This window comes from Ixodes scapularis, unplaced genomic scaffold (assembly GCF_016920785.2).
Source record: "Ixodes scapularis isolate PalLabHiFi unplaced genomic scaffold, ASM1692078v2 PGA_scaffold0__279_contigs__length_252992795, whole genome shotgun sequence".
Taxonomy (NCBI): Eukaryota; Metazoa; Arthropoda; class Arachnida; order Ixodida; family Ixodidae; genus Ixodes; species Ixodes scapularis.
Genome location: NW_024609835.1, coordinates 62,118,133 through 62,130,791, shown reverse-complemented (window position 1 = coordinate 62,130,791; position 12,659 = coordinate 62,118,133). Strand labels below are relative to the sequence as shown.

Sequence of the window (12,659 nt, the reverse complement as noted above, 5' to 3'; positions counted from 1 at the left end):
CATCATCGGCGTCTGTCAAAGCTATGCACGCGCACTCTTGCTATTTTCAAGAAAGCTCAGAAGAAGACGTCACGTCTAGTGTCAGTGCGGGAAAATACACCTGGCAAGCTCGCGACACGGAGCTTAGCGGCGGAAAGATCTTGGTATGACGTGCACTCTAAGAAATGCCTGCGCGTCTATATACCAGCAAAACACTGAAAGAGCCAATCAATGCGATCTACGAAATTAGCTCAGCGAATGATAAGGCGGAACATCCGTTTAGACCTAAAAATGAAGTCTGCTGTGGCATTACGCAGTGCAAAGCGTCATGCTTGCATTGCGTAATGCCACAGCGCAGACCTAATTTTGAGATCTAAACAGATGTTCCGCCTCATCTTTCGCTGAGCTGATTTCGTAGATCGCAGAGATAGGCTCTTCGAGTGTTTTGCGGGTAAGTACACGCGCAGGCATTTGTTAGAGTGGAATGACTGATCGGAGGTTGTTTTTGGTGTTGTTTTTTTTTTTTTTTTGTATTTTCTCGTTTTTAGTTACATCTTCTGAGAAAACAAACGTGACATTCAAATTTATTGAATAAATATACGTCAGAATTCACCTCTAACTTGTTTTTTTTTTTTTTTTTTTTCTTCAAGAACTGTTTCTCTTTAACGCGAACCCAACATTGCCGCCCTTTTCTCGTGTCCCTGGCGCGGTTTGTTGCAATACAACGAATCTCACCCCCTAATTCGGTGCCCTACACTTGTGCATTAAGCTATATATTATTCCTTTTGTTGCCACCCTTTTTGGCCCTGAGATTTCTGATTGGTCTGAGAGTTCTGATTGGTTTTGATTGGAAGGATAGTGGGTAGAGCTTAATGCAAGACGCCTTAAGGTCTACCCACTCATTTTTCCAATCAGCCAACAAGAACTCGGCGTACTGACATCATCGCAATCCCTGTGCAAGAAGCAGACGAACTTGCGTTCCGTATAGTCCCGAGCTCTCCGTTTGACTTGACGCATTGTCACGTTTTAACGCACTTCCGCAGCCCCAACAGCGTGTCACCCTCAATGTAAAGATCGCGCTGAATATAGACTATAATGCATTTAGCCGTTACCTCGATCAAATAGTGACGGAGGGCGTTACCCGTTACCGAATCTCGCTTCAGCACAACTAAAGCGAACATACGGCTTGAGGTGACACTATATTCGTCTTACGTGTTACGGTCTTGTTCATCCGGCCTTCTGAATCGCGGCGTAAACGTTAGTAAACATCGAGATGAGGACAAAGCTTTAAGTTTCACGTTGCACATCATCGCCCTCCCCCCCCCCCCCCCCCCTCTCCAAAAAAAAAAATAAATGTCGTTATTTTTTGGAGCACTGCGCGTGGGCAGAAACCAGATTCGCGTCAAGTGGAGCGTCTGCGCATGCTCCCTGCCAACAGCAGCGCCACCGCGGCAGCCTGACGTCAGGGCCGCGTGCTGGCGTGCCTCCCATGTTTATTATCATTGCCACGCGCTGCTATGTGGCAAAGCATAGGGTATACGGGCCAAGTTCTAGATGATCTTTAAGGTTCGGATATATTCCCGTCGTCGCAGTGATCAGGCATGAGCCGCTACCCGAATGCATGTCGAGGTATCGATTTTACGAACCCGAGTGGGAATCGAGTGAGCATCCCAGTGGGGATCGCAAAGTTTGATGACAAAATTTTTTAGGACCGCATTGTTGACAACGACCAGCGACGCGATTCCCGCAAATGTGTCATTGGATTTAGCGAAGGAAGACTAAAAAAGAAAGACTCCGCTTCTAGTCTTGATGCGGTAACGAGGAGGCTTCTTGGTCAGTGGCATTGCGTGCGAGTATATATGGGTCCCGCGAGGGCCAGTGAGCTTGTGTAAACTACCCAATATCGTTGCACGGCCCCTTTAATGTGAAAGAGAGTAGAAAGTGTTGCCAAAACTGTTTTTTTTTTTTTTCTGTAAGGCGTTTATTTTTAGGTGGAAGACGACTTCCCAGTCCTATCAATTGCATTTTAGGGAGGGACATAAATATATAAATATAGCGTCGAATATTGTCTGCGTAATATTGTTTCCCATCAATTCCCTCCAACAATTATAGTCCGGCCTTTTTTTTTTTTTTTTTTTGAAGGAACGGAAGAACAACTGTCAAGTATCAGTTGTTCTTCACGCTTACGTGGTCATTCGCGTGATTCCTTCATCTGCGTCTTATCAACTATTTTCAGCGTGTGTTCCGAAGGGTGTTTCCACGGCACATTACTTTGGTTGTCAGGGGCCATTAATATTTTCTCCACACGTCCCTATCGGCGAGTGAGTCGGTCTTGACAGCTTTTTGAATCGATCTTTATATAAGCACGTTCGAGTTCGAAAAAGTTGACAGCATTTCTATTGCTACGAAGAGGCCGTCGAAGACGACACGAGTTAGCAGTGCACACGAGGCTAGCCAACACCACCTAGAATTATCGAAGCTCGCGAACAGCTTCCAGATCTCCCACGTAACGTGATTGCACTAAGATGGAGCCAGCTCGGCAAATTTGGCCCCGAACCCAACAGCCAGCGTTCTTGGACGCATTCATTCGACATGAGGTTCAGACGAAACTCTCACGCAACACTCGGTTCTAATATACGTGTCTGCGCCCGATCTCCACTGAGATTACATTAAAATTCCAGCGAACGAAGTTCGATTATTCTTGATGGCGTTAACCTATAGCGCGCCAGGATTCCAGCTGTGGGTCGGCCTCTTTGAAGCCGTTCTCTGTTCCATCAACATCCCGTTCTTTCCTGTCTTTCGCGTCTCCGGCCAATAATCGCCCAAACGAGTAAACATTCTTTCTTATCATCACACGTGTGCCTACTCCCCTCTGCCGTCTGTCGTCTCCCCGTGTCAATTAACGTGCGAACCCCGGAGCTCACTCGTTTGAAACGCGAACCAAACGTTCTATAGTGACGCCGATACGTTTAGTCGGTTCTTGTCTACGGTATCTCGCCTGCAGTTGCTTATTTGAAGTCACACTGCTCGTTCATTATCCAAACGACAGGGTGTCTGCTGCAGATACGCGGAGACGCCTCAAGCATGTTCGGAGCATGTTTGCCTTATACGCATGCATGATTCTAAGATGTCGGCAGAAAGTGTTTGCATGAAAGGACCGTCCTTCACGGAACAAACACGCCTCACTCACAATGTCTTCACGCAGTCATCTGTATGAAGTATTGGCGGTGCGAGCGTGGCTTGAGATTACGTTTACTTTTGTCGATGGTGCTCTTTGTTAAACTGTACAGTTCTACAGTTATCAACAAACATAATCCAATCGAGCAACAAAAACGAAAGTAGTAACTCGTTGATTGTAAATTTCATCCTGATGTGTAATACTGTCATCCTGACACTTTTGTTTCGTCCTGGTGTCACATCTTTTTGTCGCGTCCGGTTCTGGCGTGCACAATATCGGGAAAATAGGAACAAATGAAAGGTGTCTCTTGGTCGGGAAGGAGCTAAACTTTAGGGAAACATCAATCATCACATCGGTGTAAAGAGGAAGGCGCGTGATACTAGGAAGGAGCGAATATTGATACCCCGACGGGGCAGAGTGAGTGATTATCCGGTTGACCAGAGCCGAGTCGTGGTGCCTGTGCGGGAGAACCAAACACAAGCACCGACGCCTATCCCGGGTTAATTAAGCTGGAGAAGCGTACGTGTCTTGCGTTCCTTCCGGGGAAGGACGCCACGGGGTAATGGTTGGCATTTGCGAATTATCTGCTCGTTCCCTCCTCATTTCGTTAAGCGCTCCAGACGGCTCTAAAGCAATCTCCTTGACGAACCTCTTCTTTTAGTTCTTATCCTTAGTTATTTTTTGCACACTTGTAGTGAGTGGGCATAGAAACTATACGAGTGCAAAGTATGGACACGCTTTAACCTGACAGCGGGTTGTGGGTGCACAACTGCTTTATAGGGTTCAATGATGGTTGAAAATTTATCTAATTATGTGTTGCGATGATAATTGAATACTATTAAAACAAAGATTATGGCACGGTGTGTAGCGTTTGTCTAATTATTACCGAGTTCTAATGTTCCAAAATGATTATGAATGTGTTGAAAGAGAGACTGAGAGAATGGTCCTCTGTTCTCGAAGCGCAAATAAATGCTCCTTCAAGAAAAACAAAAAAAGAATTACACTGATGCCTGTAATACGCTTTTTTTTTTTTCACGAATATATGACTAATAGGCTGTCGTGTATTGAAATCGTTAATCACAACCGTATCATTTGATTATTATTTTGCAGCCAGTAAGGTCGTTATCATAACAAGAGAAATTAGGAACTAATGCTTAGGCGACAAAGGAAGTCATAGTTCCGCTGTGTTGTTTTTAGAGCTCATAAGCTTTATTCGAATATAAGATTATTGAACTCGTTTCTCACAACAGCGCCAATGACAAGTAATGTCGTCTTTCTTATAGGTATCCTGGTGTCGTGAAGGTTCAACGCTCCGTTCTTCCCACCAGTTGCCAATAGCACAGCATATAACGCAATGTTCCGTGCTATCTTGCCATATATCCTTCGTAACCATTTTGAATTTATTCTTCATATTAATATTGCATTATGCTCAGGAAATTTGTAAGCGCAATCAAAGACAAACACGGAAACGCGGACACGAATGGACAAGTGCTTCCTCGCGTCCCCTTCGTCGTGTCTGTCTTTGTTTGCTCTTATAAACTTCCCTAGCAAAGCTACAAAGAAAAAAGATGCGACCAGCGTACTTTGAAACTCAGCAGCACATAATGTGCTCCCTTGTTTTACTGAAAAATAGTTGGATCTGGGAGCGAACGAGAAGTTTGCACGCAATAATAAGTGGGGCGCGTTAGTAAAACTGATATAAGATGATTATACAGCGAAAAACGAAAACAGAAAAAATAGAGCATGTGGGAACAAAGTTATCACTGTCCGCGCTGTGTTTCGTCTCATGGCTTGCCGCGTCGTAGTCCACGTGTATCCGTGGAGCAATATCCGACGTTCTCTCTTGTGTGTTTGGTCACAACGTCGAAATCAATATATTGGGTTACAGATATCCCACGAAACCCCACAAACGAAGGACAGACAACACTATCAGGAGGCGGGAGGTTGCAATATGGTTTCAGCTCCTTGTCTCTTTAGCGGCGTTCGTGATTGACCAAGAGCGCGCAGAGAAATGGCGGGCAGGCTTTGGTACATGAAAGAATATCTGCATGTCAATCGAGATCGCTGACGAACACGAAAATAGGGACGAGAAATATGAACATGGCGCGGTGTTGAAACAAAAAGAGATTTCACTGATAGATGGGGACGTGATTCCCTTCCCAAAAGTTAGGGAAGACGTACTGGGAAAATGATAGGTAAAACAAAATGGTTGGCTGTGGTTCGGAAACACTTTTTTTGGGTCCCAGAAGTTGTTTCTTTTGTGCGTGTGGTACCTTGCCTGTACAATTAAACTTACAACTTAATGCAAGAGCAAAAATAGCTCTTGATATAAGAGCAACAGATGCCCTCGCATCCCGAAATCAACTTTTTTTGTTGCTATATTCATGGCAGGAATGCTAGCGAAAGTGAGCAAAACAAACGCGGTTAAGTTCCCCGCTTTTGTCCATCGGTTCCCGCGTCACGACGTATAGCGTGCACGCGTCCGCAACCACCTTGCTCCCGCGCTTCCCCTGTTCCCTGCCCAAAGCAGCCGGGAAGGCCCAAGAAGTTTCCACCTCAGGTTGAGGTCGGGCAGCGGCCAGCAACTGACCTTTGACGACGGCGGTAATCCACAAGAGGCAGTAAAATCCGAGCCGCGCGGCGCACGCCGCCGGCAGCAGCGCTGCTGGGGGCGACATGGAGGGAGCCACCACGCAACGTTCTTTGCTCCTGCCGAACCACGCGTTTTTTCCCGAAGCCACGGGGGAAGAGAGCGGGGTGGACCGTCGTCGGAGTAGGAGCGCTGCCGGCGGGAAACTGCCGACCGCGGGACGCCAACGCCGGCGCTCGCGTGACTCAGGGACCGGGGGTGGCAACCGGGCCTCGGTGGGACGGACGCCGGGGCGGGCCGGAGTTGGCGCCCGAGCTGATCGATGCAGCAGCCGCGCTCCGGACGCCCCGAGCCGGAGCGGCGCGCGCGCGCACCCGACGCTCTCTTTGACACCCGTCGTCGGACTCTTCTTGATCGGACAAGAACGAAACAGCGGGAGGGGGTCGCCCTCTCGAACTCGAGGAGTAGAAACAAACAAGGCGGAGAAGAAACGGAAGCCCCCCGCGTTGAATGACGGATTTAAAACGATATCGCTCGCTGGGATTTTTGAGGAAAGTGCGATTGTGTGTTCTTGAGGGGTCCGAGTTGATCTGGAGGAAGCGGGTCTGATTGACAGGCGGCCAGCTAGCGTTCCTTGAGGTTGGGGTGTCCTGTCGGGTAGAGGCTGCGTCGACGTCGTTGGAGTGTAGATGCGTGTGCGTGGCGCGCTGCTACGCGTACAACGAAAAGTGTGTGCGCGCGCGCTGGTTCCTTCCAGGGATGGACATATATCAATGAGCGCACGCAGTACTTCCCCTTCTTTCTGTTCTCGTCTTGTGTTGTGTGGATTCTGTAACCACGTGGATTACGCTGTCCGAAGGAAGAAAGCGAACGCATCAAGTCGTTCTGCGAGGTCTGTTTGCTTTTGCGAACCATCGGGACAGCTCATTTGTGCTCCAGTAGTGTACTGGATAGAACAAATTTATCTGGTTGTGATTGTGATTTTGCGAATTTGAGTCGCACAAAAGGAAGAAAGTTAAGACGATTGATAACAAGGCCTTCTTGCGTTAGTACGCGTATACTACGTACAAAGTACAGCAGAGTTAGCGCGAAGTAACGATCGCCAGTTTTTGGTCGTGCTTGACTAATAGCTGTCATCAATATTGAGAGTGTGATGGAAAGTACTCGTCAGGTGAATAAATGTTGGCATCGTCAATAACGTGTTCAAAAAACCGCAAAAAAACTCGGAAGTTCCGTTCGTGCTAACAATGTTACGCATTGTGTGTACGTATACCACGTTAAAAAATATATATTTCAAGCTAGAAGCTGTTTTTCTACGGTTTCATGTTTGACCATTTTAAATAAACTACAGATGGGAAAAAGTAAAATAACCTAATGATTCGATTAACTTACGCTTTTCCTTCCTAACTTCTACCCCACCCTATCGTTGCTGTTGTTGTTTCTTTTTTTTTTCATTTTCTTTCTTGCTTCTTTTTTTTTCTTTTTTCTTTTTTTTTTTTTCTTGCTGAGATTTTACGCATTACATTATTTCCATTCGTTTCGAGGTTACATATTAAACAAACGTTGGAGTAAGTATTGACACAGTTTCGTGTTCAGCCCATTAGCAGTAAAAAGAAAAGTCAGCAGAAGGTTAAATGTACTGCGTAACTTCAAACAAAATTCAATTAAGTTTCCAATAGTATTACATTAGGAGCCAGCTATAACTATTCTGACATCTCAGGAGAGTGCTGTAAGAGAGGCTCTGTAAGAGAAGGATCATGCACTACCTCCGACTCACTTGTTTATTTTAATACTGATCATTTCTCCGCACTATCATGTCCCTTTACCCCGTGCCGTGTGCAGAGAGAAACCACAATGGACAATCGGTCGAACACTTTACCCGTCATTACTTCAGGCTGCCAGGTGTCAAAACACGCCAAAAGCCAAACCGCAGCGCCCATATGTTTATTGCAAAACAGTGTCTGGTCACTTTATGACCTGGTGGAGCGGAGACTCTGTTTGAGAGTCCCCTTGTGTCTAAGAAATAAAACTCTGGGAATTAACTGCCAGCTACCATCTTTTTACCCGGGAGGAGATTTTTCTTTTCTCATTATTTCTCTTCACTCCACCTCAGTCATAATTTTCCTTAATGGCTTTTCCTCAAAACCTTCGGGAGCACCAATTCCTATATATTGTATAATTAACATCATATGTAAGAGAAAAAAAATAACTTTGACTTTGATTTTAATTGTTGGAGTGTGGTCAATGTCACACAAAGCCCTGAAGTTGGTGACATAATGGCAGTCTGTCATTCCGTTTTTGAGTTTAACCACAAGTAATCAAAATATGCTTGTGCAATTATCAAGATTACCGCACAAGCGCACAAACTTCTCACATATAAAAATCACTAACTTGATTCAACTTTTGTTTTTCCGAAACTCAAACGTAACACAAATTGAAAGCGTTTTGCATTGTTCTAGACCTGTCTGAGATCGATTGCATAAACAGTCTCTAGCGTATAATGGCTGCGTAGACTCGTAGCAGACTTCGCAAAGCGCCTTGCCCAGGTTTCCAAACAATGGTCGAGGTTTCTCATATTCTCGACGGTTCCAGACTAATTGGAACCCTCACAAATAATTTGCTTAATGTTTTCTCTTCGCCAAGTTGAAAGGACTTTTTTTTAGCAGTGTAGTTACTTATTTGCTCAGGTTCTGCATAAATATAAATCACAAAACGTAAAGGCATTTGTGCATCTTCTATCTCCTTGCTCGATTGGTCACGAGATTTGACAGTCAGGGCGGCCACGTGGAAAAGCTGGTCTACGTTTCGTTCCTCTATGCAAAGAACCAAACTGCAGAGGGAACGATGTTAGAGATTTGAAACGCCCCAACTCCTCATAGTCAACTCGTACGCTAGACGCAGTTTGTAAAGCTAAGATATGGTGTCTCTCTTTTTCTATTTTCGACGCCATTTCTTTGAATCCTTGGCATCCACCTGATGTGCGAGACAAAAACAAAATGCATAGAAATTTGTAGATAAACAAATATACGTGTTCACACTGTTCAAACTAGCCCTCAAAAAAAAAAAAAAAAAAAAAAAAAAAAACATGAACCAGAACACGAAGTCGAACGCTTACTTCATCCCTCAACGTTCTAAAAAATATAGGTTCTTACGGTCTGATTGAATAAAGATATACGGCTTGGCTACGCATGAATCGGTTTGTTTATTTCGTTCCATAATTCGGATCACTCTTTGAAAGTACGACTGCTTAGACAGCGAGAGAACATAGTACCTAGAAATTGGGCTTTGTGCCTCCTTGCAGTGCTTTGGCCAGTGCTTCCAAGACCGTAATATAGAGTCTCCAGTCCGCATCACGCAATGATGATTACACAAATACAAAGTGATTACACGAACACGATTGAATTTTGACCCCTTTATTCCATTACAGAGAAAAACGAGAACAAGTATTCAAGGATTCCCATTTCAAAAGGCAATTGCAGTCTTTAATGTATAATCATAGTTATTCGCTTTCAAGCATGACAAAACAATTGAAAAATGTTACGGCAGTGCTGTCTCTCGGTTCGCGTGGCCACAAGATTCGATTTTTTTTCTCCATAAGCAAAAGCCTTTACCACTTACAATAAGTCCTTACTTTTCGGTGCTCTCAAAACACATTCTGGTGATTTTGTAGAGCGGTCAGTGCGGTATGCCTCGTCAACGAAATGCTAATGCAGAATGGACCTTTTCCACATACCGACGGCATTAGGCGGTGGCTGCACGAACTAAAAATCGAGGAAGTGACCTAACTGCACTACCAATCGATAATGGGAGCTACGCTACCAGTTTCTTCGCTCTCTGAGCAGCGGCGCCTGCCCAACGCGACTTTAAAAAGGGGCATCCGTGACGTCCACCCAAACGTCGTGTTTTCCTTTCCGTCGACGTTCTTTTTTTGTGTAACACAAGTATATATATTCTGCAGTTACGTGTTCTACTCGCTGATATACAGCCTCCTTCCGAATTTCCTCGATTTTTCGTTCCGACTTCCGCCGCTTGGCATCGGGCGCTCGCGCGTGCGCAGAACGCTTCTCGGAAAAGGTCCATTCCCTCGGTTGACTTGGGGCGATCCAAAGGCACTCCATGCTCGCACCTTTGGTCAACACCTTCTAGATAACAAAGCCAAAGTGCTGATAGAAATGTCGTCATCAGCGAAAGCCAACGCAGGTCACAATTTCGACACGACGATTGCTCAAACTTGATTCGAAGCCTAGTGTTGACGCAGCGCTCGTTGCCAATCTGTGTCCAGCGTTGGCCTTCGCTGGTGGCGCAAACATGTCAGCACTACGGTCTTGTCTCCTAGGTGCTGTTGCTTGGGTGCGCTAGGTGCGAGCGCGCGCTCATACGCCCAAGAGTATGCAAAAAAAAAAAAAAAAAGAAGCTTCAAAATCGCTCCAACTTTGTTAACGGTGTTCTCTATTAAAGCCCGTAGGATAAAGGAAGCATTAAATGGATGTTACATTCTATGGCCTTGTACGCACACTCTATGGCAATATAGAGGATATATCTATGAAAATTTACGTAGCCTGCGAATGCTTGAAACTATAGTAAAAAAAAAATGGTCCTCGAAAGTTCGTTAGACGGCTGTATTTAAACTTCTCTGTGACAATATTTTTTTTTTTTTTTTTTAGTTTCGATTTTTTGGTTGAGTTGGAGTTTTGAGCGTGTCCGCCACCTTCTTCACCTAACTCCAGGGTTACTACGTCACAAATTCGTTCGTTCAACGATAACGTACCTTTTGTGTGTTTTTGTTGTTTTCTTAAATAGACATTTGACTTAAAGTACACATGTCACCGAGAACAAAGGCATAGGAAAATTTCAAGATTCATTCCTCACCTCCCACCGCCTTCAACATCTTCGCGTTCGTAACCCTTAGTATACGTAAAATTAGACGTAATCAGACATGACCGAGAATCAAAGACGGCACACTGTAATTTCTTCATTCAGTGTGCTTAAAAATCGGTGTCTTTTCTTATGGGAGTCAGGAGCTTTCGTGAAGCTGCGAGGCGCCCAAGCTATTTCTCCATACTTCTCGCTTGCCTGGCCCCTCTCGAAAAACAGAAAAGTCTGCATCCGCCCTGGACAAAGGAATCCTCCAAACGGTCGCTCTTTTGTCTTTTTCGAGACGCAGAGAGCCAGATGCGCTTATTCAGCGCTATGTCGTTCAAACGTCACGCGTCTGTTTTCGTTATGCAGCTTTCTTTTAGGCAGGTCGATACTGAAAGACGCGCGGGTATAAAGATGCAGAACCTAAAAAAAAAAAAAAGGATCGATTCACTACCGGACCTCGGGAGTTCCACCTCGCACTTCTCGAAGAAAACAAAACTAGAGCGTCGAGTGATTTTTCTTGGACGCGTCAACGTGGAAAACAAGTATCGTTGGGATGCCGAACAAGTTGGCCCCATTTCCAAGAGATGGCGTCTTCGTCCCTGACTGGAGTGGAGAATTTCGTTGTAGCACGTTATTTCACTTTACTCGTATGTCAATGTTAGCTTACACTGACGTGATTTTGTCCGCCATGCTGGTCCTAGTGACCTATCTGCCATAAGTGTCGACTTTACCGAGGTAAGTTTATATCATCGCACTGGTAGTTTGAAGCCAGCAATAAGCAAGATTTGTAACCACCAGCACTGTGAAGTGGCATACTACGTGCAAGTTATGTATACATTCTTGTACCAAAACTCAAAGTCTAGATCCACACAGATTAAATGGTTTTCAAAGGATCATGCAGTGCCGGAACACGCGAGCTTCGAACGGCAGCTAAAAGCGAAAGTGCTCGTAGCCGGAAGATATTGCCGAGGTCATAACACTGGCGTCTCAACACTTCCCAGATGTACAATCGAAGTGGTTGGTTTCCTCAACTAGCCATAAATTTGCCGATGGTCGAGATGCATGTCTCGTACAGCCCACGTAAGGAAATGTCGGGCCAGTACCAAGCTAGAATGGACTAAGCTATGTGGTGAGAAGTTGAGGAAGAGGAAGATACGCGAGCGCGCGGGAACGTCCGAACACCTAGCTCTGGTTGGAATGATTAGTGGGTACACGCAAAGCTATCTGCCTTTGTCTCTAATTACTGTTGAAACGCGTCCGAACGCTCAACGCAGGCGCCCTGCATTCAGCCGCCTCTATTTCTCGCCGTATGGTCACTCACAGCTCAAGAATCGCAAGGCGTGGCTTTTCGGACTTCTTGATTCGTGCTTCGTGCCTCGGGGTCCTTATTGGCGTCCATAATACTGGCGCTTCTCAAATTTTCAGCCACTTTGTTTTTATGCATATAATCTTTTTTTTAAATGTTAGACTGTTTCAAAGCACCAAAGGTCCGTGTGAGAACGGTATTGCAGCGCGGAAATCAATGACAACAATACGGCGGTCCTGTGCTGTTTAATCGAACCCCTTGGCGGGGCCATACTAGCGAACGATCAAGCGGGTCTTTTCGCAATACGAAAGCCTCCTCGATCACATCGAAACGAGCGCCGGCTTTGCCAGAACTGGCGCTGGTCATCTTTGGCGATGTTCCGAACATTGCCTAACATACTTGTCGACGAAGAATAAAAGCGCGCTCCCGTGCCCTCTCACGGGCAGCTGAATGCTGCGAAAGCTTCGGCAACGCTCGGCACTACCTCAGCATTCGTTCGGCAATGTTCGTACATCGCCAGCGCCAACGACGGCAAGCACCACTTTGAGCAAAACTTGCGTTCGTTCATCTGATCGAGGAAGCTTTTGTAGCCCTAGCGAAAGCCAACTTGCCCATCATGGGTCGGTCCGCTGTTCAGACCTCGTGATTCGTCGAGTTTTGTGGCTTTGTGTGTGTGTAGGTGTTATCATCTTCTTTCTTTTTTTTCCGATATTTACGTAGCCTATTTTAGCGAATCCAAAAAC

General features: G+C 45.6%; 1 protein-coding gene across 1 annotated transcript in view; it reads right to left on the bottom strand.

Annotated features, from left to right (window-relative positions):
- LOC8042731 overlaps positions 1-5,988 on the bottom strand; it is a 351,040-nt gene extending 345,052 nt beyond the window's left edge. The window contains exon 1 of the mRNA XM_029972218.4: positions 5,748-5,988. Coding sequence (XP_029828078.2) covers positions 5,748-5,835 — 88 coding nt within the window. The 5' untranslated portion in view covers positions 5,836-5,988. The remainder of the gene's footprint in view (positions 1-5,747) is intronic.
- Positions 5,989-12,659: the final 6,671 nt, after the last annotated feature.